Source organism: Protomyctophum parallelum, assembly GCF_964188405.1.
Source record: "Protomyctophum parallelum genome assembly, chromosome: 5".
Lineage (NCBI taxonomy): Eukaryota > Metazoa > Chordata > Actinopteri > Myctophiformes > Myctophidae > Protomyctophum > Protomyctophum parallelum.
In genome coordinates, this window is record NC_139702.1 from 45,016,298 (window position 1) to 45,043,771 (window position 27,474).

Sequence of the window (27,474 nt, forward strand, 5' to 3'; positions counted from 1 at the left end):
CCGTCGGACAGTAGGCCAACAGACTGTTGAAGCCGTGTCCTGATGCGGAGCCCAGCATACTCAGTGAAGAGGGTGCTGGCTGCCACATGGATACCACACTGGTATAACCTGCTAAATGCGGACGGCATCGACACAGAGTCCGTCATGCACACAGATCTCAGATAGAGGGACATCTCGTCATCAGTGCATGGGCCACAAGGCCCTGCACGGATTGTGCCCACATCCCTGCCCACCTATATGCCTGCTAGATTGTTCCACAACCCAATGAGGCACTTTACATAGATTGTGCATTACATTCACCCATTCACACGCACATTCATACACCGATGGCGGTGGAAATCATGCAAGTGCCAACCTGCACATCAGGAGCAATTAGGGGTTCAGTGTCTTGTTCAAGGACACTTAGACACTAACTCTGGGGGAGCCCGGGCTCGAACTGGCACCCTTGCGGTTACCATCCGGCCACTCTATCCCTGAGCCACCACCGCCCCTTACATAATGAACCCCTCTTGCTTATCGCCCTCATACAGGTACTACATAGTGAACTCCTGCTTATCACCCTCATACAGGTACCACATAGTGAACTCCTGCTTATCACCCTCATACAGGTACCACATCATAGTGAACTCCTGCTTATCACCCTCATACAGGTACCAAATAATAGTGAACTCCTGCTTATCGCCCTCATACAGGTACCACATCATAGTGAACTCCTGCTTATCGCCCTCATACAGGTACCACATCATCGTGACGATGCTGGTCTACGTGCTGCCGTTGGCGGTGATGGCCGTCACCTACACCATCGTGGGCGTGACGCTGTGGGGCGGAGAGATCCCGGGGGACTCGTCTGATAATTACCATGGACAGCTTCAAGCCAAGAGGAAGGTAGGAGGCGGGAGGCCACTGGCGGAACTACATGGGGTGGGGGGGGGGGGGGGGGGGGTGGGAACCTGACCGTGTGATCGCACACAGGGAAAAGCAACAAGAAGGGGTTTAGAACCAAAAAAGTCCGTTGTGGAGAAAAGGAACTCCACACATATGCACTCTTAAGTCCTCACAGAGTGATTAGCCTACTAATGAGTGACAGGTGCTGCCACTTTTGGAGCGTGGCTGAGGATGTCTGTTGGAGAGAGTGTGAGACAGACTCCACGGTGCTTGTACAGTCCAGCGCAGTACATTCTCATCAGACATGATATTTTGCTAAAGTGTAGGCTATTATAGGCTATATAAGCTCTGTATCTGGTTAATTGCGGGAGGATGCGGGATTTTATCAGTCGTGAGTGACTGTGTAAAAAATTGTCCATCGATCATCTGACAGCCCGGCCCCCAGGAGGTCCGGGCCGGGGTGTGACCACGCCCCCAACCCCCCCGGTAGCTCCGCCCCTGCGGGAGGCCACAGGCGTCAAAGACGGCCTAGATACTGCCATGCATTTTTGTGATTGTGTATAGATGTGTTGATATATTGGAGCTTATAGGGCTTTTAGTAGGCCTATAGCATCCATCCATCCATCTTCAACCGCTTATCCGTAGTCGGGTCGCAGGGGCAACAGCCCCACCAGAGTGTTCCAGACTTCCCTCTCCAGAGCAACATTAGTGACTTCCTCCTGGGGGATCCCGACATGTTCCAAGGCCAGTGAGTCGATGTGTTTCCTCCAACTGTGCCTTGGTCTGCCCCAGGGGTCTCCTCCCAGTGGGACGTGCCTCGAGGACCTCCCTATAGGGAGACGCCCGAGAGGCATCCTAACCAGATGCCCGAACCACCTAAGCTGGCTCCTTTCCAGGAGAAGAAACAGCGACTGTACTCTGATTCTCTCTCGTGTGACTGAACTTCTCACCCTATCTCTAAGGGAGATGCCAGCCACCCGTTGAAGAAAACTAATTTTGGCCGCTTGTATTTGCGACCTTATTCTTCATCAGTTTTATTTTTATTTTTGCGCAATAGAAGAGGAAAAAAGTCCTATGACCATTTTCACCCATCAATCACATGCACAAAATAGGTAAGCATTCATAAAATATTGAACCATCAAAAAGTATTAACAAGAGCTTGAGACCAAACCATCCATCTTCAACCGTTTATCCGTAGTCGGGTCGCGGGGGGCAACAGCTCCACCAGAGAGCTCCAGACTTCCCTCTCCAGAGCAACATTAGTAACTTCCTCCTGGGGGATCCCGAGGCGTAACAAGGCCAGTGAGTCGATGTAATCCCTCCAACTGCTTTAGACCAAATTATAAATAATTGGATTGTACTTCTTTCTAAAGTACAAAAGTAGGCTAATGGCTTACATCGCCAGTAGGCATGCAGCACCAATGGCTCAAATTATAGTGCAGTGAAAGAACGGACATGTACAGTAATAGTTGACAAAATGGTTTGCATCTCTCATTCTCTCTCACTCCCTGCCGTGCTCGCTTGCTGCTGCCTGTGTGTGATTTATCTTCCGTCCTTCCAACGGTGGCTAACCGCCACGAACACGGCAGCAGAAAAGTACGGGCAGATCTATAAACCCAAAGCTATTGCAATACAAATCAAGACTTGAGCCTCGAGCGCTGCGGCCGTAAAACTTTATAATAATATCTTACCAGACGAGCTGATCGTCTGTAAAACGTGGTGGTGCTGAATACTATTATGTGTAGTTGATTAAGCATTATTATTATACTTTAGCTGTAAAATAGCAGATCTACAAGCTCATAGATCATCTACGAGCTTGTAGATCTGCTATTTTAGAAAAACCGTGAAAATGTGAGGTCAGATGTAGTGTTGCTGGCCGGCTCCATACAGATAACAATCTTCTGTGTGTGTGCGCGCGCGTGTGCGCGTGTGCGTGCGCTAGCAAATGCAAATTGAGGAAGTTTCTCTCTCAAACATGTAAAGTTTAAACATTGAATATAGACAATGTACATACAATATATCACTTTCAAGTTGAACAGCAATATAGACTTCATCTTCTGCAGGTGTGTGTGTGTGTGTGTGTGTGTGTGTGTGTGTGTGTGTGTGTGTGTGTGTGTGTGTGTGTGTGTGTGTGCCGTACGTGTGTTCACATGCATGAATCACAGTACTGTGAGAAAGTTTGCATTCCCACGGCGGGGGCGGGGGGGAGTGGAGGGTTTTTTTTTATGACGTCCCACCTGGGGGGACCTTAGGGGTCCTTGACCCCCTGTTGAAGACAGGTGTAGTAACTCTGAGGACCATAGGGGTCCTTGACCCCCTGTTGAAGACAGGTGTAGTAACTCTGAGGAGCATAGGGGTCCCGGACCCCCTGTTGAAGACAGGTGTAGTAACTCTGAGGACCTTAGGGGTCCCGGACCCCCTGTTGAAGACAGGTGTAGTAACTCTGAGGACCTTAGGGGTCCCGGACCCCCTGTTGAAGACAGGTGTAGTAACTCTGTGGACTTAGGGGTCCCCGGACCCCCTGTTGAAGACAGGTACTTATAAGTGGGCTAGGGCACGCTAGGGCTTGTTTTCTCCCTCAAAGTAAGCGGGCACAAACACCCCTGAGGCTCTTTTAGTTTTCTGAGTTAGCTTGTTGATTTTCCTTCTGAACAAATTGCTGATGCCTTGAAAATGGGATAGGATATTTTGTGTAGAGGCGACAGTAATTGCCAGAGTATACAGTAAACATAATGTACGTATAGTCATATAGTATAAGCCTCACTTGAAAATCCAAAGGAATTCAAATTGCATTTCTAGCCAATATAGTTCTTATTATGTTTACACATTTTTGAAAGCAACGTAATCGAAAGCCAAATAATTTGTGCAAATTCCCTCGTATTTGGTCTGGCAAATAATTAAGCAATATTACACGAGAGGGTGTTGTTTAACGTGATTATTGCCACGACAGGGATGCGGTCAGGAACGAGACGAAGTCGAGTTCCGCAAGCATCACTGAAGTGGCAATAATCACGTTAAACAACACCCTCGAGTGTAATATTGCAATTCTACAACAGTTACCCTTAAAACAAAGAAAATCGCTGAAAAAATATATTTTTTTAATGACAGATGTAGTCACTACGACCACAAATGTCCAAAGAAACTAGCTAGCCTAGCCACCGAGTTTGCTAGCGCTCTGGGAAAACAGAGCGGCTGAATTCTTTGTTTTGATTAGGTGGTGAACAGTAGTGGTTTGATCAACGGCTAGAAACTGTTTCAACCAATCAGATTGCTTCCTCTTAACGACCTGTTGTAGAATTTGAATTAAAGGGGCGTTGCATTAGATGCATATTCATTCATTCAGGAAGACAAATTATATTGACATTGACCCATTTAGACCTGAGGCCGATTCTAAAAAAAATGTCTTCAAAATCCTACCAGTTTTCTGAAAAGTCAGACCCATGTCATGATGACAATGTTGCGCTGACTGGCTCACTAGCTGTTAATGGCTGTTAATGTGACACATTCACACATTCAGTGTGAACAAAATTGGATTTTTGGAGGTGAAAGATACTCCGCAGTGCACCCCAGTATTGGTTGGTTAAGGGACCCGATTTGTATAAGCTTGGTTTGACTGTACTAAACAGGCATAGTTGTTTCTAGGGGTGGGGGGCGAGGGGGACAGCAATTTTATTTGCGCGCGCATGAGACTGGACCATGGTCTGTTAAAAAATATATTTGTGGACCTTCAGCATTCTAGTTGAGGACCTCTGGCCTACATAGATCTTTGTGTTTGAACACAAAATGCATTTGTAGAATCCAAAAAGATGTGTGCGTCACGCGCACGCTGTGCGGCCCTCCACCCACAATCATTGTACAGTTGTGGCCCCCGACCTATAGTTGAATACCCCTGGAGTAGGGCATTAAGCAACTAGTCGACTAGTTTGGTACTAGTTGACTAGTTGATAAGTAAAAGAAAGAAAAAAAAAGATTTATTTTTTTTGATTTATTTATTTCCCGATTTTGTAGGCCTCAAGATCAGGTACAGTAGATTATAGTTATAGGCACCAATGTCCACAGTTTTTAAATGTACAAATATTTATTTCCATTTTTTTTTTTACATATAGGTACTTAAACAACTAGTCGACTAGGCAACTAGTCAACTAGTAAAATAACACCCGTGTGAACTGAGTGGTGCAGCCCCCCCCCCCCCCCCCCCCCCACACACACCTCTCTCTCTCTCATTAGCATGCAACATTGCAGCACTATCCCTCTCTCTGTTTCTGGCGCCCCTACTAGTACCCTATAGTCATATACTCGTGCTCAAGGCCACATAGGCGGGTGGGTTACACGGACATTGCTGGTTGTATGCTGGTTGTAGGAGTGGTTGCACCACTCAAAAATGACTAGAAGTGAATGCCCTAGTAGGCCTATAGCCTGAGCTAACGTGTTAGGTTTCTGGTCTAGAGGGGCGGGTCGCGGCTCAGATTTGCGCACGCCCTGATTGGATCTCATCGATCTGTCCGTCACCCCCGGCCCCTCCTCTCCCCCCTAGTGCAGCGCTACGTCACATAATTTGGAGCGACGCCCACCCGGAAGGGTTGACTCCCACTTTTAGACCAGAGCGGCCAATGCATTCCTCCAGGCTTTCAATTTTTGCACCAACAAAAATGAAAGCCTGGTACCGAGGCTAGCCCTAGTATAGAGTACAGTATATTCTTCTGGTACCAGCTGGGGATATACTCAAGCAGTAAAACACCAAATGGTCATTATTATTTTTTGGTTTCTTCAGGCTGGATTGTGATCCATTGAGTATAAATGTACGTACGTCGTACGTGTAAATGTGACCATCAATCTTCCTGTCCCCTACATGCCCGTCGTCTTGCCTGGAACAATGTTTGTCTTCTGTACAAATGTCACACGTTGTCCGGGACGCCAGAAAGTGTTAGGTGGACGAAAAGAAAGACCAGTGTTTGGCAGAACTGGCACCACTGTCTGTGAAACATTCTACAAAGCAGCCCCAACGGCATTAACCCCTTTTTTGGTGTTTTTGTTATACTTTAGCTATTGAAAAATAGCAGATCTACAAGCTCGTACGGGAACCGGGTATGGTTGTTTAATCACGTGTACACACCAACATAGAACGCAAATATTACATTGCGATGAAGTGCATGTTTTTTCTTTGTTTAATTGTTTCAAAACGCAAGTTGATTTTTCACAGCCCATAATCTGTATTAACCCATTTTGTTTTAAGCATTGTTATACTTTAGCCATTGAAAAATAGCAGATCTGTCCATTGCTCTCCCCATGTCCCTCATATGAGGACTAGGTTGGCGGAGGGTGTGTAGAGCCCAGGATCACATTATATAATTGACACAGGGGTGAAAAATGGGTTACAAAATCGTGGGGTAAAAAAAGAAAAAAATGTGGCGCACATCTTTGAATAAAAGGTGGTAATTAAAAAGAAGGTATTTGTAGAATCATACTCAGGTCTAATTGGGTTAAATTCGATGTGATATATTCACCCAGACACCCCACGCGTTCTGTGGGACACGGCTCGTGGACCCCTTATAAGACGACGTCACACTGATAAGCACCAGTATGTGGGCGCATGCAGGCCCAAACTGGCCACCTCTCATAAGATGCAATGGAAAAGTGCAGGTCACTGCACTCGCACCATCAAACTGTCAAATATTTCTTCATGAATGGTAATTTGTTGCTGTCACAACAACACACCTGCATCTGAGCTGGCTGTGCAATCATTTCAAATGCCAGGACAACCCAATTAAAATGTTTTGGTGCCATGCGGTTCCTCTCACGTTTTGAAGGCTGAAAACGACATGGTATTGTCTGTCCTCCTGTCAAATGAGAATAACAATATATCCATCATCTATCCGACGTGAACCCTTTGTTGCATGCATGACGTTGGTGGTTGCACCGAAAATACCAGACCTAAAATACCAGACCTACAAGCTCACGAAGTGTCGAATCTGCGATGCGCTGTGAGCTTGTAGACCTTCTATTTTCGGGACCCTAACCCTAAACAAATGGCTGCGTCTATGAACTGGAATCTTGCTATGAAATAAGTCTCGACCCTCTGAACAGTCTGAACTATACACATGACATACAGCCTAGCTACTACCCTAACTTTATAAATCTCTCGCATAAATCTTCCATTTGTCAGACACTCTTAATCCAGAGTGATTTTCAAAACATGGTCATCATGAATCATACGTAAACTAAGAACCTAACGGTGGAATATATATATATATATATATATATTCATATATATATATATATATATATATATATATATATTAGGGATGCACGATTAATCAGTAGCATAATGGGTATTGGCCTTAGAGTATATGAATAGAGACGGCATTAAGTTGCTCAAAAGCGCATGAGGCGATTTCAATCAGGAACAGAGTGCATTCTGGGATGGATTTGCCCAAACTCATGAACGTGCTGGCCGTTGACTATCATTGCACGCATTCACGTATGAAACGGCGGCGTTCACGTACGTTCTTTTCTTCTAATGAAACCATTGTGTATACACTATATATGTTGTTTATAGATGTTGGGCGCCGTACTATGGCGACACGCTTAGTGCAGCTCTCGTCGTATTGTTGCTGTACATCTCTGTTTATCTGTCTATATAGACAGAGTGCTCGGAGCAAAAGACATGTCATTGTATATGCTCTGTATTTATAAATAATGACAAATGAACCTGCACTGAACTGCACTGAGATAGCTATATGTCTACATTAAATGCTATCTAAGTTACATACGTTGAGCCATATGCATGCATATTGCATACGCCTGTAAGGTCATCGAGGCTAGGGCAAGTGTTACGTACTGTACATACGGGATGGAGTCTGGAGAGGTGGGTTTTCAGACGACGGTGCAAGATTATTTTGGGCCTCGATCGACACGTCATCACGCACACGTTTTCGTTCAAAGGAAGTAATTCAAATTGGCTTTTTATGGCGCGGCGCGGCGCATGGGGCCTTTGATTTGGTGTAGCTCCAGTTATTTGGCACTGTGTTCGCATCCTACTATAAAGGTGCCACGTCTGTCTGCGTGCGTGCGTGTACGGTTGTAATGCACGTAACTCGAGAACCGTTTGCCCCACCGACTTCACATTCGACACACGCATTCCACCCCCCCGCAGTGCAGTGTGCTGCAGTGCCCGGTAACGAGTCGGTCGGACCCACCGTTCTCCAGAACCAACCCAAAAGGCTCTGGTCAGCTCTGCCAGTGCATGGGCCTAATCAGCCTAAACCCCCTCACCTGTGCATCAATTTCCAGCCTCTGCCTCAGCCAATTGATTGCCATGGCAACCCCACACCTGCAAATTGATTACATAACCACTCCAATTTTCACAGTCAGTTAGCACTCTTCACACACAGGCAGACAGACAAATACAGAGATCTCCATGTGGGACACAGACAGATAGTTAAAACGGGTGCTATGCATCGCTATCAAGTAGGCCGGTGGCCAACGGGCCTACTTGTGTGTGTTTAATTCATATCAAAGTAGTCTTTGTAGTAGTGAATCCTTTTACAATAAAGAAAATATATGATGTGGAGACAATAAAGACTATTAATATCATTATTATTGAAGGTGGTAACAGTCCATTTGCTCAGTACAATATTTCGGGAGCATATTTAGAATGTGTGCAGGGTTGAGTACAGGGGCGGAACTACTTTGGGCAGGGCCGGGGGCGGGCCAACACTTTGTCTTGATTAGGTGTTCCATCATGCTGGATTGAAGCACGGCTATAGAAGGCAGTTTCAAACCAATCAGATTGCTTCCTCGAAACAACCTGTTGTATATTAATTTAGATTTTTTTTTTTTTGGAAGTGGCACCAAATATTTTCAGATGGGGGTTTCAGTCAGATGACCAAAAACATTTTAATTGCGTCGTCCTGGCATTTGAAATAATTGCCACATCCACTCAGCTCAGATGCAGGTGTTTGAGACAGCAACACATTACCATTCATGAAGAAATATTATTCAGCAAGACAAAGACCTTTTCACGCTGCTGCTCTGTTCTGGAAAGGAGCCAGCTTAGGTGTTTCGGGCATCTTCTTAGGATGCCTCTCGGGCGTCTCCCTAGGGAGGTCCTCAAGGCACGTCCCACTGGGAGGAGTCCCCGGGTCAGACCAAGGCGCAGTTGGAGGAAATACATCGACTCACTGGCCTTGGAATGTCTCGGAATCCCCCAGGAGGAAGTCACTAATGTTGCTCTGGAGAGGGAAGTCTGGAGCACTCTGGTGGAGCTGTTGCCCCCGCAACCCGAGTACGGATAAGCGGTTGAAGATGGATGGATGGATGGATGCTCTGTTCATGCTCAGCATCGTCGATCTCTTTGGAGCACTGACGTCTTGATCCCGCTGGACCTTCATCAAGGACGTCCTTGACATGAATCCATTTAGACCTGAGGACGATTCTACAAATGTCTTCTAAATCCTGACAGTTTTCTGAAAAACCCATGTTTCTATGTCAGTCATTCTCAAACATTTTCATGTCAAGGACCCCCAAAATATATGTAATTGGCCACCGTCCCCCATCTGAAAATATGTTGTTTCAGGGACCCCCCCCCCCCCACCCAGAAGCAAATATTGGATATGTTCAACGGTTTGTGACACATTTTCACGATTTAAAAAAAATAGCAGATCTACAAACTCATAGCGCGGTTGCTTTTTTTCAATAGCAAGTCCAAAGCATAACATAATACTTAAAACACATTCAGGACAGGAACCCTTTTACGTGTTTTAAGAATTATTATTATTATTATTATTATTCTAAGAAAAATCGTTTTTAACTCATATCTTTGCTTCTGGAGGGGTCTCTGTAACAACATATTTTGAGATGGGGGGTCTGCGGCCAAATATATATTATCTTTCTGGTGGTCCTTGACATGAAATAGTTTGAGAACCACTGTAGAAACATTTTCAGAAAACTGTCAGGATTTAGATGACATTTTGTAGAATAAGGTCTAAATGGGTTGAGAAAAAAAACGTTTGGGAACCACTAGAATTGACAGATGGGAAGGAGCCACTTGGGCCTCATTTACACTGGCAGCCAACATCTAAAAAAGGACACGACTTCGAGAACCATTCATCCATTCAAAGACACTAGATCTAGACACAATGTGTGACACAAACCTGGCATACAGAAGTGTAATCAGTCACATTGATTTGTCCAAATTGCCGGCAATCAGAGTCCGTCTAGTGAGTGATTAGTCGAGCTCTAGACAGTGAGAAAGTGTGTGCGTGAGTGTTTCTCTACTTGTGAGGGCCAATAAATGTCCCCACAGATCTTGCAGAGCTGCTCTACTGCGATAGTGACCAAACTGTCCCTGAATATTATATACAGTATACAGTATACAGTACAGCAACTCAAACATTTTTATTCTCATCCCAATAGAAATATGCTCTGTGTTTGTATTCGCCTGCAAACACGTACGCGTACCGTATTTCTCCCGCACTCAAATTGTTTACTGTCTCCCTTTATTAACCCATTTAGACCATTAGAACCATTTTTTTCTTTAAAGTCTCCTAAATCCTAAGTTTTCTGATAAACCCATGTTTCTATGTCAGTGGTGCTCAACCTTTTCCATTGTCAAGGTCCCCCATATGTTGTTCCAGGGGGGGACCCCCCAGAAGCAAGGATTTGAGTTAAGAATATAGATTATAGAATATAGAAGAATATATATTCAAAGATTTTTCCACGATTAAAAAAATAAATATCAGATCTACAAGCTCATAGCCCGGCACTCGGTGCCGCGCTATGAGCTTGTAGATCTGCTATTTTTCAATAGCTAAAGTATAACATAATGCTTTAAAACACCAGTTCCCATCCAGAATGGGTTAAATCAAAGCCTCACGATGTGCTGATGTTCGCATTATATTATATTTTTATGATATATTAATAATGTAAATATATTCACATCATACTGATGATGAACAGCCATTTTCTGGATTATGCATGCATGCCACAGGACTACTCTGTCTGTTTACAAACTAACGCAATATCCATCACACGCATTAGAATGCTCATTTGATATTCATTAAACTTCCATTTTCAGCTCCAGATGCACTGAACAAATGTTTCCACCCATTGCCTATCATCTAACTTCCGACTGTTTATTACATGCGAAGGATTATATAGGCTTAGAATTAATGGAAATGGTGAACCATAAACGGTTTTTATGGAGTTCATTAGTTTCAGATTTGTTATTTAGTTTTATGGACAAAAATATCTTTAAAAAAATCAAGCAAATATTAATTTTTTTGCCTTGAGATACTGAAATTGTGTTAACAAATCTTTACTGCTGGGAATACACACTGTCACGATTTTCAGAAGACTGAACCCAAGTGCAGAGCCACAAGCAGAGAAGTTCAATAAACGTATTTATTAGGGCAGTTAAACAAACAAGCAAAAGTAGTAACTCCAAAACAGAAAAAGTCAAAAAGCATGCTAAACTCTTCAAAGCAAAAAGTCAGGAAGTCCAAAAAGCTAAACACTTCAAAGGCAAAGTGCTAAACTGTTCCAATAACAAATACAGTCCAAAGACAAACCTTGGAATGGAATGTGGGAGAGGCTGACATGGAGACTGTGCAATGCAAACTAATAGGCGAGTGCGCTCCCGGTGCGCATTTCCGAACGCACCCATGGGGAGACAGACACATGACACACACCAAAGCATGTTATGCACGCAGTCCGAGTCGAGAGAGTCGAGAGAGCAGGCATGTGCGTTAGCTACACTCCCGTTTCTTAACAAGATAGCTATCTATTAGTTACTGCGAGAGTGAGCCAACACCAACTCGGAATTAATAATAATAATAATAATAATAATAAATAATGAATTTTATTTATATTGCACTTTTCATTCACAAGGAATCTCAGAGTGCTACAAGGTTAAAAACATATGATCTATCATAAAAGGTTAAAAACAGGGTTAACAAAAACAGTGCAAAACAGTGCAAAGCGACAGTTCAGCACAAAAAGGCCTTCCGAAACAGGAAGGTTTTCAGGCCTGTTTTAAAACATTCCACAGTCTGCGGCCATGGGCGGAGCTTGGGGGGGGGTGCAGGGGGGGCACTGCACCCCCTGGCAACCCCCCCCCCCCCCCTTTTTTTAAACTTAACTTCTGGCTTCTGACTGTAGTTTGTAATCATCTCTCTTATCATGATATGATGACTCGCTGTACGGCTGTAGTGCATGTGTGTATGTGTGTGAGCTGCTGTACTACCTAAATAACTCTTTTTTAGGCGTTAGGGCATTGTAAAAACGCTAAAATAATAAAATAAAGGTAAAAAAAAAAAGCGTGCACGCGGGTGTCGTTCGCCAAGCAGTCGCACCCCCAGGCGTCAAGTTCAAGCTCCGCCTATGTCTGCGGCACTCTCAGGTCCATGGGGAGGCTATTCCATAGACGTGGTGCTGCTGAGCAAAAGGCCCGGTCCCCCATGGTGCACAGTTTGGTGTCAGGAACATGGAGTAGTAGTAGTTTGTTTGCAGATCTGAGGGTGCGGGTGGAGGATGTTTTTGGAGGGGTGATTAGTTCCTGTAGGTAAGGAGGGGCGTGTCCGTTTATGCAGTTGAATGTTATCAGCAGAACCTTGTAGTCGATCCTGGCTGTACGGGGAGCCAGTGCAGTGTGAAGAGGATGGGTGTGATATGGTCATGTTTGCGGACTCTCATTAGGACCCTGGCAGCGCTGTTCTGGATGTACTGCAGCTTTTCTGCAGGAATTCCTGGATAGCTGCCCTCCACACTCTCCTATCTATAACATCAGGTTCCAGAGCTCTGCAGTGTTGTCAACCAAGCTGTCTCGCCTCAGTACGTCTACATAGGTGGTACACTTCTTTCCCCTCCTGGCTTTGCCCTGGGTTAGCTCCCTTAGAGTAAATTTACATGCCTCTAGTTCTGGCCGCCTGACGTTGTGCCCTGCCAGCCTAATCCTTCTCTCTCTGACTTTGTCCGTGACCCGTGGTAGGTCCCCATAGAGGTTTACATTTCTGATGCGGTCCGTCCATGTGACACCTAGTGCCATTCGTAGCATTCTTGTGTAGACTCCATCCAGGGCTCTTTCCTGTTGTACTGTGAGGGTCCATGTCTCGGCCCCATACAGCAGTACTGACTCCACTGTGAGGGTCCATGTCTCGGCCCCATACAGCAGTACTGACTCCACTGTGAGGGTCCATTTCTCGGCCTCATACAGCAGTACTGACTCCACTGTGAGGGTCCATTTCTCGGCCTCATACAGCAGTACTGACTCCACTGTGAGGGTCCATGTCTCGGCCTCATACAGCAGTACTGACTCCACTGTGAGGGTCCATGTCTCAGCCCCATACAGCATTACTGACTCCACTGTGAGGGTCCATGTCTCAGCCCCATACAGCAGTACTGACTCCACTGTGAGGGTCCATGTCTCGGCCCCATACAGCATTACTGACTCCACTGTGAGGGTCCATGTCTCGGCCCCATACAGCAGTACTGACTCCACTGTGAGGGTCCATGTCTCAGCCCCATACAGCAGTACTGACTCCACTGTGAGGGTCCATGTCTCGGCCCCATACAGCAGTACTGACTCCACTGTGAGGGTCCATGTCTCGGCCCCATACAGCAGTATACTGACTCCACTGTGAGGGTCCATGTCTCCAAGTATGCTTATCAGCTTAACGATTAATTTGCATAATAATAAATGCGTGTTCTGATCTTAAATCCCTTTTATTTTAGATCGTTTTTAGTAATAGTACAACATAAACATTACAGAGACTGTAGTTGTCACTGTACAATACTGTACAATACTTTAAAACAGTTGTCATGTTGCACACGGGGGCAGCGGTGCCCGAACGGTTTGCGGAGCGGTCTTGATACCGGAAGGTCGCCAGTTCGAATCCCCGGACCGGCACGTTAAAATTACCACCGCTGAAGTGCCCTTGAACAAGGCATTGAACCCCGACCATGAAATGTTCTATGAGCAGGGTGTGGCTGTAAACAAGCATCTCGAGCTTAGTCCGCTTCCCTGGGTAAACAAAGAACTTTGCTTTGCTTTGCTTACACATGCCTAAAATTGCTCTTATTTGCGCCGCCCAGCTTGTCACACTCCAGGCTGCATGAACAGCGCTCGGGCGCTGTTTTCTGCCCCCTCAATGTCCCAAAGTTCTCTGTTGTACTTCAATGGCTAGTTGGCTACAACGGTAGCTTTGCGGTAGTCAAAACTTAAGCGAGTGACAGCGAGACGAGATTAACACATGTCGACCATATCAATGCAGAGACCTACTTGGCATTATTAAATCCATTATTGGCCATTTGGCCTGGAGGGAGAACGTTTACAGCCGCCGCTTCCTCCTCCTCCAATCCGTCTCCCAATACTCTATGGTCTCCCCACACTGCCACCGGCACGGCTTACGGCTATCAAGTTAGCCATGTGCTATCGATGTTTGAGGGTTTTCTCGTCAGCGAAAAGTCAACAAACAGAACACGGTGACATGCATGCTGATCTTCTTTAATAATAAAAAAAAGGCTTAGCCCATGGGTCCAGTGGCTTAATAGGTATAGGTTGCTCAGATCTGGACTGGACTTATTTATGTTTTGGACTAGAACCGGCGGACCTCTGTACTGTAGATGCGCAGATGCATGCATGCAGATGCGATGCGTTGTTTATTGATGATTAAGCCTACAACAATTTATTTATATTGTTAAATGTTGCTTTTTTGTTTGTCATAAATAAATGTATACCATTCGTCTACCAACTTTAATTATGTAGCCTATAGATGCATATTACATTTGGGGTATTAAAAAATATATATAATCAACCAATATCCGTTATTGACCCGGTTAATCCTGTCGGCTAACCGGCTGGGAAATTATCCGTTACCGACATCCCTAGTTTCCAGATTTGCCTTTATTCCCAAATAAAATTGACACCACTATATTTTGCTTCTATTATAGAGATTATTTTCCTTTGGATAAATGTGGGTGGCGTAGCCTATTCCTATTCCTTATTACTCTTGTCGTGACAAATCATGACAACAAACAAAATGTTTCGGGCTGAACAAATAATTAGAAAGAAGAGAAAACGGCAGGTTACAACACTTTTTTTGTTGTTTTTCTTCTTTGTAATTATTTGTTTGGTCCAAAATATTGTGTTTGCTGTCATGATTTGTCACGACAAGAGTTGGCTTTGTACGACGCTTATAACGTCTTTAAATATATACGTTTTGAAATGTCTATGACACAGTTGTCTATAGTGTCACTGTTGCACAGCCTAACACACAGACACACACAGGCCAGGGAGGCGGTACGGTACGGTACGGTACGGTACGGTACGGTACGGTACGGTACGGTACGGTACGGTACAGCACAGTACAGTACAGCACAGAACAGCACAGTACAGCACAAGTGCCGTACAGCACCACTCACTTCAGACGAGTCTGATTTTTTATGTTTGGGCGGCCAACCTGAAGGCCCGTTTCAAGAGCAAAAATATGAGGCCCCCTAAATACCTGCAACATAATTATTCTGTTGATACAGGCATATTGATACAAATAGTTTTTGACTGTTCAATATCTGCACGCAGCCATTACTCTCAACAATTACGCAGCAACAACACCAGATCTCCTCATCCTGTCGTCCCTTCACAATAAAGTGTCTCCCCTTTACCTCCTAATGCTGCACATTTTACCCATGGTTAACAGGAAATAGGTGTAACTTAACATTGTGGGAGAGAGCGAGGCAGCGAGTGAGCGAGAGAGAGAGAGAGGGCTAAGGGTGGTGGGGGTTTGACTGATGCCTGGCGGTCAGTTGGAGCTCGGAGGCCCCCCTGAGGGTGGAGGCCCATTTCAATTGAAACTGGTGAAACATAGCAAAGGCCTGCTATGTCATTACATTCCCTACAAACACAACATTTGTGTCCCTACTCCTCCAAACAATTGTGCCTAGGCTGCACAATGTGAACACGTAACAAATGTACGTACTGCATTGGCAGTAAAGAATGTTACGTATTGTATATTAGCATCATAGGTTTTGTAGTGTTGTCATTAAACAACAATATATTTTCCGTGTTGCATTCAGTGGAGACCAGGCTGTGGTCTACTATACCCAATCTACACTCACTTCTACAGTCCTCTGCTGTTCTGTTACCCCTGGTGTATAAACACAGAATCATTCATGAGGGGCTTACAGATAGATAGATAGATAGATAGATAGATAGATAGATAGATAGATAGATAGATAGATAGATAGATAGATAGATAGATAGATAGATAGATAGATAGATAGATAGATAGATAGATAGATAGATTCTTTATTTATGTGTCATGCACCAGAGGTGCCCAGACCACATGGACAAACCATACAAATCATTGCTTCAATATTGCACAAGTGTACAATAAAATGAAAACAGTTTTTTGTGTTTACTCCCTTTTACACAAACAAAACATTTGGCCTTTTCCCCCAAGCTTTACATAAGAAATCTGCTAAAGCAAAAATACCTTTCCTAAAGCAAAATTCAAGTTTTTCACAATCCTCTAACCAGAAAAAGTTAACACGTGTGGTTGTCATTTTACAAAATAATACATGTCTTAATTCATCATAATGGGCAGTAAAACAAAAAAAAATATTTCATTTTCAATTTCTTTCAAATCACATACTAAACGCACTCTGTCCTCCTCAGGAGTACCAATGAATCTACCCGTTTCTAAAGCTTACATTTCTATGACGGTGTTCTTGTGCCCGAAGATGTACATTAACAGCTGTGACCACCAACCAAATATTCCACCACTCCTGGTGGTGAGATGACACGTTCAGAAGGCATACAGTATCATCAACCTCTGACGTGCTTTGACATAATGTGTCTCTGAGATGCCGTTGTTTCCGGAGACAGACGCAGTACAGACAAAGTGTGTGCTATATCTCTCCCCGCTATAATAATTGCCAGACCAGACCTACTCGGACATCATTGATTAATAAAAAACTCGTCAAAGTATATTGCAGAAATAAAACACGAATCACGAAACCCATATAAATTCATGATACAATTCAACGAGTTGCATTATACAGTAGAATTACTGGTATCACGAATGTATATAGTTTATTTGAACAGTTTCCCTGCTGTGATTAATAACCTGTTAAGCCCCACGGGGTCCAGGGGGAAAATCTGCAGAATCAACATTGAAGTTGCAGATTGATTAGGTCTCTATATTGATTTATTGAGTGCTGTTCAGATTGGGGCTCAAGACCTGAGGCCATATTCTACAAATGTCTTCTAAGGTGACCTTCACACCCATGGCCGAAATGAGGACGAGTACATTAATCAATTGCTTAAAGATGGAGTGCCGTGATTTTTTTCCTCCCTAAAACATGATCATCAGGTCTTATTGTTATATAAGGAGGTATAATTTTTTCAAAAAAATGTACAGTATTTGTTAAAATGTTGTTTTTATGTGGACACGCCCACCAGTTCATTAAGTATGCCTGGTTTGCTTGGTGGGTGGTGATGGGTGGTGATCCACCTGAACTGAAGCCGCACCCACAGCTGTAGTTGTATGATAAAGGGGGAGGGGTTAAGGGAGGGGCTGATAGTGTGATGTCACTATATTACTGTTTATTTCATTGGCCCGTTTGACTGTCAAGGGTTCAGCCTCCAGGAAGAAACCCTAAATACAAAGTTAATACACCATTGCACATAAAAACGACTCCAGGGTGTCATGAAGTACTGTCACCTCATAGACACATGAAAAACTGGAAAAATACAAAAATTGTGGCACTTCATCTTTAAGGAAACACATAAAAACACTGCAGTGTAGCCTACAGAATATTCTGTTCTGTCTGTCTGTGTCACCTATCCCGTTCTGTTCCGGTGGAAACTCCCATATGACTTAAAACCTTAGAGTATATATTAATAGAGACGGCACCAGATTTCTCCTCCCATCCACTTGCATTAAAGGGACACTTCACCCTTTTTGCAAAAATATATATGTTAATGACGTTTAGAAGCTTTAGATCACTTTCCTGGGGGTATTTATATGTGGTTTTAGATATTTTAGATTGTAGCAGTGAGCCTGTTTGCTCTGATGTCATGGACACTGGTCTCACTACCTTCCTGGAATACAATTCCCATAATTCTTTGGTGCACTGCTCCTCCTTGTGGATAGGGGGAGAGCTGTCTTACTGAGACAACATGTAGTCCAGGAAGGAAGTGAGCCCAGTGTCCATGACATCAGAGCAAACAGGCTCACTGCTACAATCTAAAATATCTAAAACCACATATTACACACATAAAGATCTCCAGGAAAGTGTTCTAAAGCTTCTAAACGTCATTAACATATATTTTTTTGCAAAAAGGGTGAAGTGTCCCTTTAAGTTGCTCAAAAGGGCATGAGGCGATTTCACTTGGAACAGAGTGCATTCTGGGATTGATTGGGCCAAACACATGAACACGCTGGCCGTTGACTATCATTGCACGCGTTCACGTATGAAACAGTGTTCACGTGTCATCATGATGACACGCAATGATACTCAACGGACCAGCGTGTTCATGTGTTTGGCCCAGTGCTGCAATACCAAATTCGGCCACTATGTCCATTTCGTCTCAGGGTTTCCTCCGGGTGCCGTCTCTATTAATATATACTCTAAGCTTAAAACGTATTTTAAGCTTAGAGTAAATAATAATAAACTTAATACGTAAGGAAACTGTCGCCCTTACCTAACCCTTACCCTAACACCCCACACTGACAACCTCCACCAACAAGTGAGAAGATCACAGTGGGCAAGTTGAGACAAATTGATCAGCCCTGTGTCTGAGCCTGAGGTTCTGACACACGTCAGTGAAAAATTAAGTTTTCAGTGCCACACAAGCAGACCCAAAGTTTTTACCTACTAATTACCTAAATATTCTGTATTGTGACTAAAATATTAACTTAGAACACATTATTACATTTATCACATATTTATTTTTATTCAGATTCTCATTACTTTGCACATATTTAGAAATGCAACTGGCAACCCCTCCAAGAAATGTGGTTACCCCTCTGGGGCTGATCTAAAGATTCTAAGAAGGCATTTACTTCAAGGATTAATGCATTTATCAAGGGTTATTATGATACCTTGATACCTATTATGATTCCTTGACACTTTCAAAAGCAATGCTGGAAGTCTTTAATTAAGCGTTATATGTTCTGCCCTCACATTAGTGTGAATGGTTAGAATGACATCAACATTAAAAATGAAAATAAATCGGGACTGTTTGCATTCACTTTGGGACGGTTCAAATTGTATTTTGGGACGGTTCCGGGATGTTGGTGAAACACTGTAGTCTGGAGCCCTGGGGCCAGGGCTCGACGCTTAGCATTTTTCCAAGTAGCATGTGTGCGCCTAAGTTGAAAAATCTAGTAGCACACAAATTATTTTTGGAGCACGATGAAAAATGATGTATTTTTAAGGGCCCCTCCTATATAGAGCCTTTGTCCCCACACATCTCAAAATGAGCCATTGACAATCAACAGAGAAATTACGTCAAAATTCTGCTAAATTTGACATAAATTAAACGCCATTGACATTGAAGGGAAAATGTATGTCATATGTAAATGAGCAAATCAGCTAACCAATCACAGGCAACAGGCATTCTGATTGGCCAGTATGAGATGATTTCTGATGATGTATGATGACAAGAGCGCCCCTCACTTAACATGGGTGTGATTTTTCTTTAATTAAGTGATATGAGGTAGGGGTGGAAAATATGTCAAAATATTATATCACTATCTTTTCAGCAATTATCACAAAATAGTGATATGCATCATGATATCATTGTTATGTTTGTTTTCATATAATCTATATAATCAATTTGTTTTATGCTAATACTTTGTAGATAGATCGATAGTAGCTCTGTTCCATACCTCTAATACGTGCAACACATTAGAGCTATGGACCAGAGCTAGATAGATAATATGTTGCTCATGGATGGATAGACAGGCTATCCGTTTTTATCCTGCTGTTTTATCATGTTAGTGTGACATTCAGACAGTGCAGAGGCTGCTCGATGGTGAATATTGTAACATTCTCCTTGGCTTTGACTGACTGACTGATATTAATACGGTAATCCAGGCAGTTCGGTCATTCGCATTATCATTTATGCTGGGCACACACTTTTGTAAGCATTAAGCAAACGCTAAGCAAGGGTTGTTTTTGATAAACATCAATCCGTCCACTCCATGTGTGTTTGTGTGTGTGTGTGTGTGTGTGTGCGCGCGTGCGTGCACGGCTGTTTCACCCGCGTTTAGTTAAAAGTAAGTTACGTTTGAACTTTGAACATTACAAACAAACTTTGCAAATAACGTGTCGGGGTACAAGCAATTCCTTCTGAATCTGTGCTATCATGCTAATGCTATCCCGCTGAGTTCACTCTGACTTCTTTTCTGTCTGCCGCTGCTGACAGTCAGCAAGCAGTGACGGGGAAGAGCACGGAGCAGCCACACAGTGAAGGGAGGGGCGGTGGGAGCAAAGGGAACAGATCTTCAAATGAACACCGCATTGAGCCTCGACACGTTGTTAGCTTGTAGCTCTTCTCTTTTTGGCGAACGACACCGCTGTTCAGAAATATAAATTTAGGTATAGAACCGCGACTATAGAATGTGCACTTGCTGTAGACAGAGACTTGTCTTTATCACGATTGAATGGTCAAATCCTGTAGTCGCACCTGTGAGAACTCTAGTTTTCGCCGGCTGCTGGGGGGTGTGGCTGCACTAATACCTGACTGCTGCTGACTCTGACTCTGCACATGAACCGTTCTGGTTGGGAAATAGGACTGTTTTCATGTGTGCTTCTACAGCCCTATTCTTGTGCTTTGCTTCTAGTATACATGCCTTGTTGTGGTAGGGCCATATACTGTATAGTGTATACTGTATGTGCCTATTTCCAGGCTCCATCAAGCCAACTATCTTCTATCTATGGTGTTGGGTCCAAGCTATGGTGTTGGGTCCTTATTTCGACCTCGTTTCTTTCACAATTTATGCAAATAATACAAATTCATGGCATGATTGCACTAAACATCACAAACATAGACTCTTAGATCACATTTCTAAGTTACGTAAAGTCAAGTTATAATCATTTCTTGTTTTGGGGAATAATTAGCTAATTGTGCAAATGTATACTATTATAGACTTACATGTTTATATACACATATAACACTTTTATATGTCATAGCATTTGTGTGTGTGTGTGTGTGTGTGTGTGTGTGTGTGTGTGTGTGTTCCTGTAATTATAAGTGTGAATCAAACTTAATTGTAACATATACCATCTACAGTAAACTGCACAAACTCCTACTCTGCATATAATGGGAGTTAATGGGGAAACAATGATTGTACCAAAAAAGTATTAATGCTACTCTTTTGAAAATGCCTCAAAGTACTTATATGGACCCAACAAACAAAATCGTAGCAAAGAGATTTTGCCACCAAAAATGTCCCTCACTTCTGGTCTGGCACATGGACTAAATATAATAACCTACCTGACCTGGCGGAGACGAGGAGCACTTTTTTCTAGTTTAGTTGTACTTAAACACGAGTTGATGCACAAACACTGCAGTGAACAGTGAAAAACCGGCACGAAAAACCGGCACGCACGCACTCACCACATTTCCTCCACACCCTCCTTACTGGCCTACCAGCATGTGCACTTAAGCCTCTCCAGCTGATGCCGCAGCTCGCTTGGTCTTCAACCAGCCAAAATTCTCACATGTCTCCCCCCTGCTCCGCTCCCTCCACTGGCTCCCGGTCGCTGCCCGCACAGAATACAAAACTCTGATGCTGGCATTCAAAGCAATCAAAGGTATGGCTCCCCCATATCTTGCAAGTATGATCGAACCCTCCAAACCCTCGCGTGCACTCAGATCAGCCAACGCAGGGAAGCTGGAAGTACCCTCACTAAAAACGCCGGGACAACGCTCCACACGTCCCAAACTCTTCTCCCTTCTGGCTCCAAAACTGTGGAATGCACTTCCCATTGCAGTCAGAACTGCAGCATCACTCCCAATCTTCCGCCGTAGTCTGAAAACCCACCTTTTCAGACTCCATCATGGCCCATAGCACTTACCCCACCCCCTTAGATAGCATTTCTGTAGACTTAGATAGCATTTGATACAGACTTATAGCATGTTATGTAGACAGCACTATAATTGCATTGTATGTAGTCTTAGCACGTCATAGTACATATGTATAGCATAGTAGTATAGATGTATAGTTTATATGTATAGCTTCATTATATAGATATTCCACTGTTACTTTCTTAGCTTACGCATGTTTCATGATAAATGTTTTTATGTGATGTATTCCCATGCTTTTTTGTTCTTGCTTAATGTAAGTCGCTCTGGATTAAGAGCGTCTGCTAAATGCCTAAATTGTAAATTGTAATTTCCCTTTCAAGAATGTTCTCAAAGAAAGGCTCACATAAACCACCAAGCTTTGCTAAATAAGTTTCTCTTTGTTCGGTAAACCCTTTGTTCCTTCAGACCATCGCTCACATAAATATTCATTGGTAGACCAGACCACATTGCAGGAGTACACAATGCATAAGCGATGGCACACGTTAATCCATTTTGACCTGAGAGGACCTGATTCTAAAAAGAAAATCTTCTAAATCCTGACTGTTAAAAAACTGTTTCTGTGTCAGTGGTTCTCAAAACTATTTCAAATCAAGGACCCCATCTGAAATTGTTCCAGGGACCCCACCCAGAAGCAAAGATATGAGTTCAAAACGTTTGGCATGAAAGAATATAACATTGAAAGATTTTCGCCACATTATCACGATATATTTCTTTTTAGCAGATCTACATGCTCGAGCTTGTAGATCTGCTATTTTTCAACAGCTAAAGTATAAAATAAGTGGTTTAAAAGCTATTATAATGAGGTGACACAGATGCGTCCACATCAGGTCTAAATGCCTTAAACCTGTCCATCTCAGCAGCACAGCTTCCTTCTAATTCCTTTCTTCCTTTTCTCTTTGGATGACAGAGAAGGACAGCTGCGCCTCCTATACAGTATAGCACTGTGAGCCAGAATACCACGGGCAGATACGTACGCAAACAAAGTCTAAATAATTAGTCCTGTGTGTGGGAGACACATCTGAACCACCTCTGATAGCAGGAGCTACACACGCAGTCGAATAATTAACTCGGAGAGTGCACCAACTAATGGAACCCAATGGACCCATACAATGGGTCCATTTGGTTACATTTGTTACACCCTCGAGTTAAATCAATACTCTGATTTTATTTGCGGTGAAGCAGTGAGCTCTGCAGGAAATGTTCCGTTTGGTTGCTTTAATTGGCTTAATGACACTGCAGGTGAAATTACAAACGACACTTTAAATCATGGATCGATCATCTATAATGTACACAGTGTTGGGCAAAGTAACTTGCGCGGTACGTAGCTGAAATACGTTCATATTTGTGTATACCTCGTCAATAATAGCTCAGCTACTTTTTGGGTAATTCTTTTTTGTAGCTTAATTAGCTACACAACAAGCTACAATTTTGGGGAAAAATATATAATCTCTGTTCAAATCTCTGCCCAAAATGATAAGAGGTCTTTATAAAGTACAACACTGGTGTCCCACTATACCAGTGCTGCATCTCAGCGGCTTTTCGGCATTTTCTTTCCTTCTTTTTTTTATGAACGGGTCTCACGAGACGCACTGTCAGGCCTATATATACTGTGTAGGCTATGTAGCATGCGCCTGGACCACTAGGCCAGTGCAGGGCGCCCCAGCAAGGATGTTGTAACCGCTTATCTGATACCCCTCTGGCCTGCGCTTCAAGGGGCGCCCCGACCAACGGACTGATATGATCAAATCTAATTTGTGATGTAACAGGTCGTATTTGCTTTCATCTGTCTTTGCTGTTCATATGCATATCACATGACCATTCATTTTGGAATAAGTATCCCGGGCAATCATTAAAATATATTCCAGTTCTTAATATTCCATGACTTCTGTTTACAGCCTGTTTATTGGACTATCAGATAACCTTTTGAACAATAACGATGCATTAATATACACACCTAGAAAATCCATACATATATGACACTGAAATCCTCCCCATATAGACAATGACGGAGGGTTGCCGTCTCTACCGAACTTGAGCCACGGGATACACCACTGATACACCACTGATACACCACTGATACACCACCGATCGAGCGGCCCTGAGTTGCCGTGTCAAGTATTGCGAAGTTCGGTAGGGACGGCACAGCCCTGTCCAAGTTGTAACCCGATATGGACAGAATCGTAAATGATGTCAAACCCGAACTCACCCAAACACGGTGAAATAGCACGGACTGGCAATTCCGTACATACAGTACAATACTAGTGAAAGCCACCTTAGCCACGCTACAGATTTTGTACAGATTTTGGGGTTTTCTAGGCGTATGCGTGAGATGGGGTTTGCTCTGCGGGTGAAACATTGCCAAAGATGGGCTACTCAAAGTGGCTTTATAAATGCTTTGCCAGGTGGTTACAAAGTACTTCGTCAATTTTGCAGAAGAGGTACAGTATCACCCCGCACAGCTGCCTTGTGCTCTGTAGAGTCGATATGGGCTCACGGCTCATCCTTTATTTGCCATAGAGACATTCGTTCAGCTTTTCAGACACTTTGCACTCTGCTTCCCATTTGTCACGACAAGGATAAAAACACGGGTACTTTTTCACACATTTTATCTGTGACATTGAATTTTGGCATTCTTCTCACTCTCACAGACAGTGCTGGTCTGTCAGTGATACACAGATATAACAGTACACGCTACCCAAACGCAACCCTCGTCCCTGCCTGCCTGGGGCAATATGCATTGAGAGGGGCCAGACTTAATCTGCCTGCCTGGGGCAATATGCATTGAGAGGGGCCAGACTTAATCTGCCTGCCTGGGGCAATATGCATTGAGAGGGGCCAGACTTAATCTGCCTGCCTGGGGCAATATGCATTGAGAGGGGCCAGACTTAATCTGCCTGCCTGGGGCAATATGCATTGAGAGGGGCCAGACTTAATCTGCCTGCCTGGGGCAATATGCATTGAGAGGGGCCAGACTTAATCTGCCTGCCTGGGGCAAAATGCATTGAGAGGGGCCAGACTTAATCTGCCTGTCTGGGGCAATATGCATTGCAAAGGCGGATGAAAGCATGGCTACGCGAGGCTACAGTATGTCTCTCTGGTGGTGGGTGTTAAAAACAGACTCCTACAGTAAATGTTTCATAAACCAGGCTCATGTAAAATATATGTTGTATATACACAATGTGAAATGTATAGCTTGCATACTGTTGTATGGCAGACCAAATATGGATGCTTGGTTGCAACCAACACACAAGAACACCAAGCGAACGTATACATTCTTCCTTTACAACAACACAGTATATTTAATTGACTTGTATTTCTAATATCTGCTTGGCCATCATGATGAACTGGCACTGCCTCATGTCAGCCTGTGTGATTATTCAACGTCCTCATTAGTCATTATGTAAAGCAGTTATCTAGCCAGCAAGGACTGTACATACTGTACCTGACACTTGTGTCAGGTATTACAGTACTTATAGCTACTGTAGGCTACTTGGTGTCATGTTACCCTGCACCAGAGACAAATTCCCTGACTAAAGAGGTGTTATTTTCACTCAAAATAGAGGGTTTCTTTTGTGTGTTCGTTTTTTAGACATAACCACTTATGCCCCATTAAAAAAAAAAAAACTAATCTACAAGCTCACAATGCATTGTGAGCATTCCGAGCTTGTAGAGCTGATATTATTTTGGAAAAATTAAATAATACATTAATAATACCAACTATAAAAATGACTAATAGTACAATACATGGACAGTGGCCAGTGGCCACTTTCGTGTGTCACCACGACCTGCATATAAACACACGCCACCAGCTGAATGTGGTCTTTATATCACTGCATCCATTAAGCTCCTCTTTCTTCTCCTCTATTATACCAGGCACTTCCATCTTCAGCATCCTTCTCCCAGTGATACACTGTGTACAGTATACCCTTCAATCCCTCCTTTTCACATGGATAAAAACCATTTCAGCCTCCATGTCCAACCCCCCCTTCCCCTCTGATGGCCTGTTAATGGTAGCCGTGCAGAGAGGCCCTCTCTCTCCCAGCACTGATTGATACTACTCCACTTCAGTCTCTCTTCAGTCCATTCAAACATTCTATCCATGGAACTCTTTGCAGGCATGTATAGCTCACACCAGTGTTGTTTCTGGCGGCACATTTTGATTTTAGTTTTAGTCATAGTCTCTTGAATAGCTTTCATTTCGTTTTGTAGACATTTTTGTCACCTGGAATGTTTTAGTGTCTAGTTTAATATCATAAATACTAAATATCATAAGATTTTAGTCGACTAAATCTGCAGTTGATTTAGTTGACTAAAATTTATTTTGTCGGGCCTTGACTAACACGGAGCACGCCAGAAACTAGGAACACGGAGGGTTAAATTAGTAACCTAGCCCGCCAAACACGAGACTCTCGTGTTCCAGGGTTACATTCTTTAATCCATGTTTTGATCCGATTGTATCGTTAGCAGTGTTGAAACTAACGCCTTTACATCACGTTACGTTACCTAACGAAACTACTTTTTAACTTGTAACTTGTAACCTAACGCTTTACATTTCCCCATTCCATAACGGCGTTATAGTTATTGTGCGTGCGTTACCCACGTTATGGCGTTATTATGTTATTATGTCAACTTATGTGATCCAAGTGAAAAGTCTCCCCGTCTCCCCGACTGCTGAGAGAGCGCTCTCTGTGTTGCACTCTGTTGACAGGTTGTGCTCTCATACTAGCCTCTGAGCCCACATGGCTTTTCACTCTAACTTGAACAAAGCACGTCACAGAAGAGGTCATTGATTGGCTAACGTAGGGCCATTTCAGGGTGAGACAATCAGAGACAGTCTGACAGAGTATGGTGGGTCTTACTCTTCGTGGCTGTGGTAAACACAGACACACAAACCCTTGTAACGCAGAAAACGGCGGTTGAACGAACATTATTACCACACACTACAATGGCAAATGCGGATAACACCGAGATCGGATGCTTTGTGGGTTGGAAATACAAGCATTATTTTGAGTACTTGCGGGTAAAGGACGACAAAAACATGAGGTGAAAATGCAAATGATGTGGCGGACAGAAAGCATTGTCCACAGCCAAGAAGTGCAATGCAAATCTAAGCATCTTAAATCAGTCCATGAGGCTGCCTCATGGACCAACACCACCAAAACAGACAAAGATCGATTTTAAATCGCCACAGTAGCATGTCATGTTATTTTTTTTTTAAGTAAAGTAAAGTAACTTGAAAATAGTTACTTTCATAATTTAATAACTAGTAAAGTAACTAGTTACTTTTTTAGATAAGTAACTATATAACTCTTTACTTAAAAAAAAACTTGAACAACACTGATCGTTAGCCACCGATCGCTAACACAAAAACATCAAGTAGGACAGTGGCCGTGGCCATTTTGAAAATGCGCGTGCATCCACTTCCATTCTAAGCCCTGCATTCAAAGCCCTGTATCTCAGAAATGACATTGAGGGGCCGTTTCTCTGGCCTAGAC

General features: G+C 43.4%; 1 protein-coding gene across 1 annotated transcript in view; it reads left to right on the top strand.

The window, feature by feature from the left end:
- tacr3a (tachykinin receptor 3a) overlaps positions 1 to 27,474 on the top strand; it is a gene marked incomplete at both ends in the record, with an annotated part of 47,520 nt that overhangs the window by 9,399 nt on the left and 10,647 nt on the right. Inside the window, one exon of the mRNA XM_083764504.1 lies at positions 735 to 885. Coding sequence (XP_083620630.1) covers positions 735 to 885 — 151 coding nt within the window. The remainder of the gene's footprint in view (positions 1 to 734; positions 886 to 27,474) is intronic.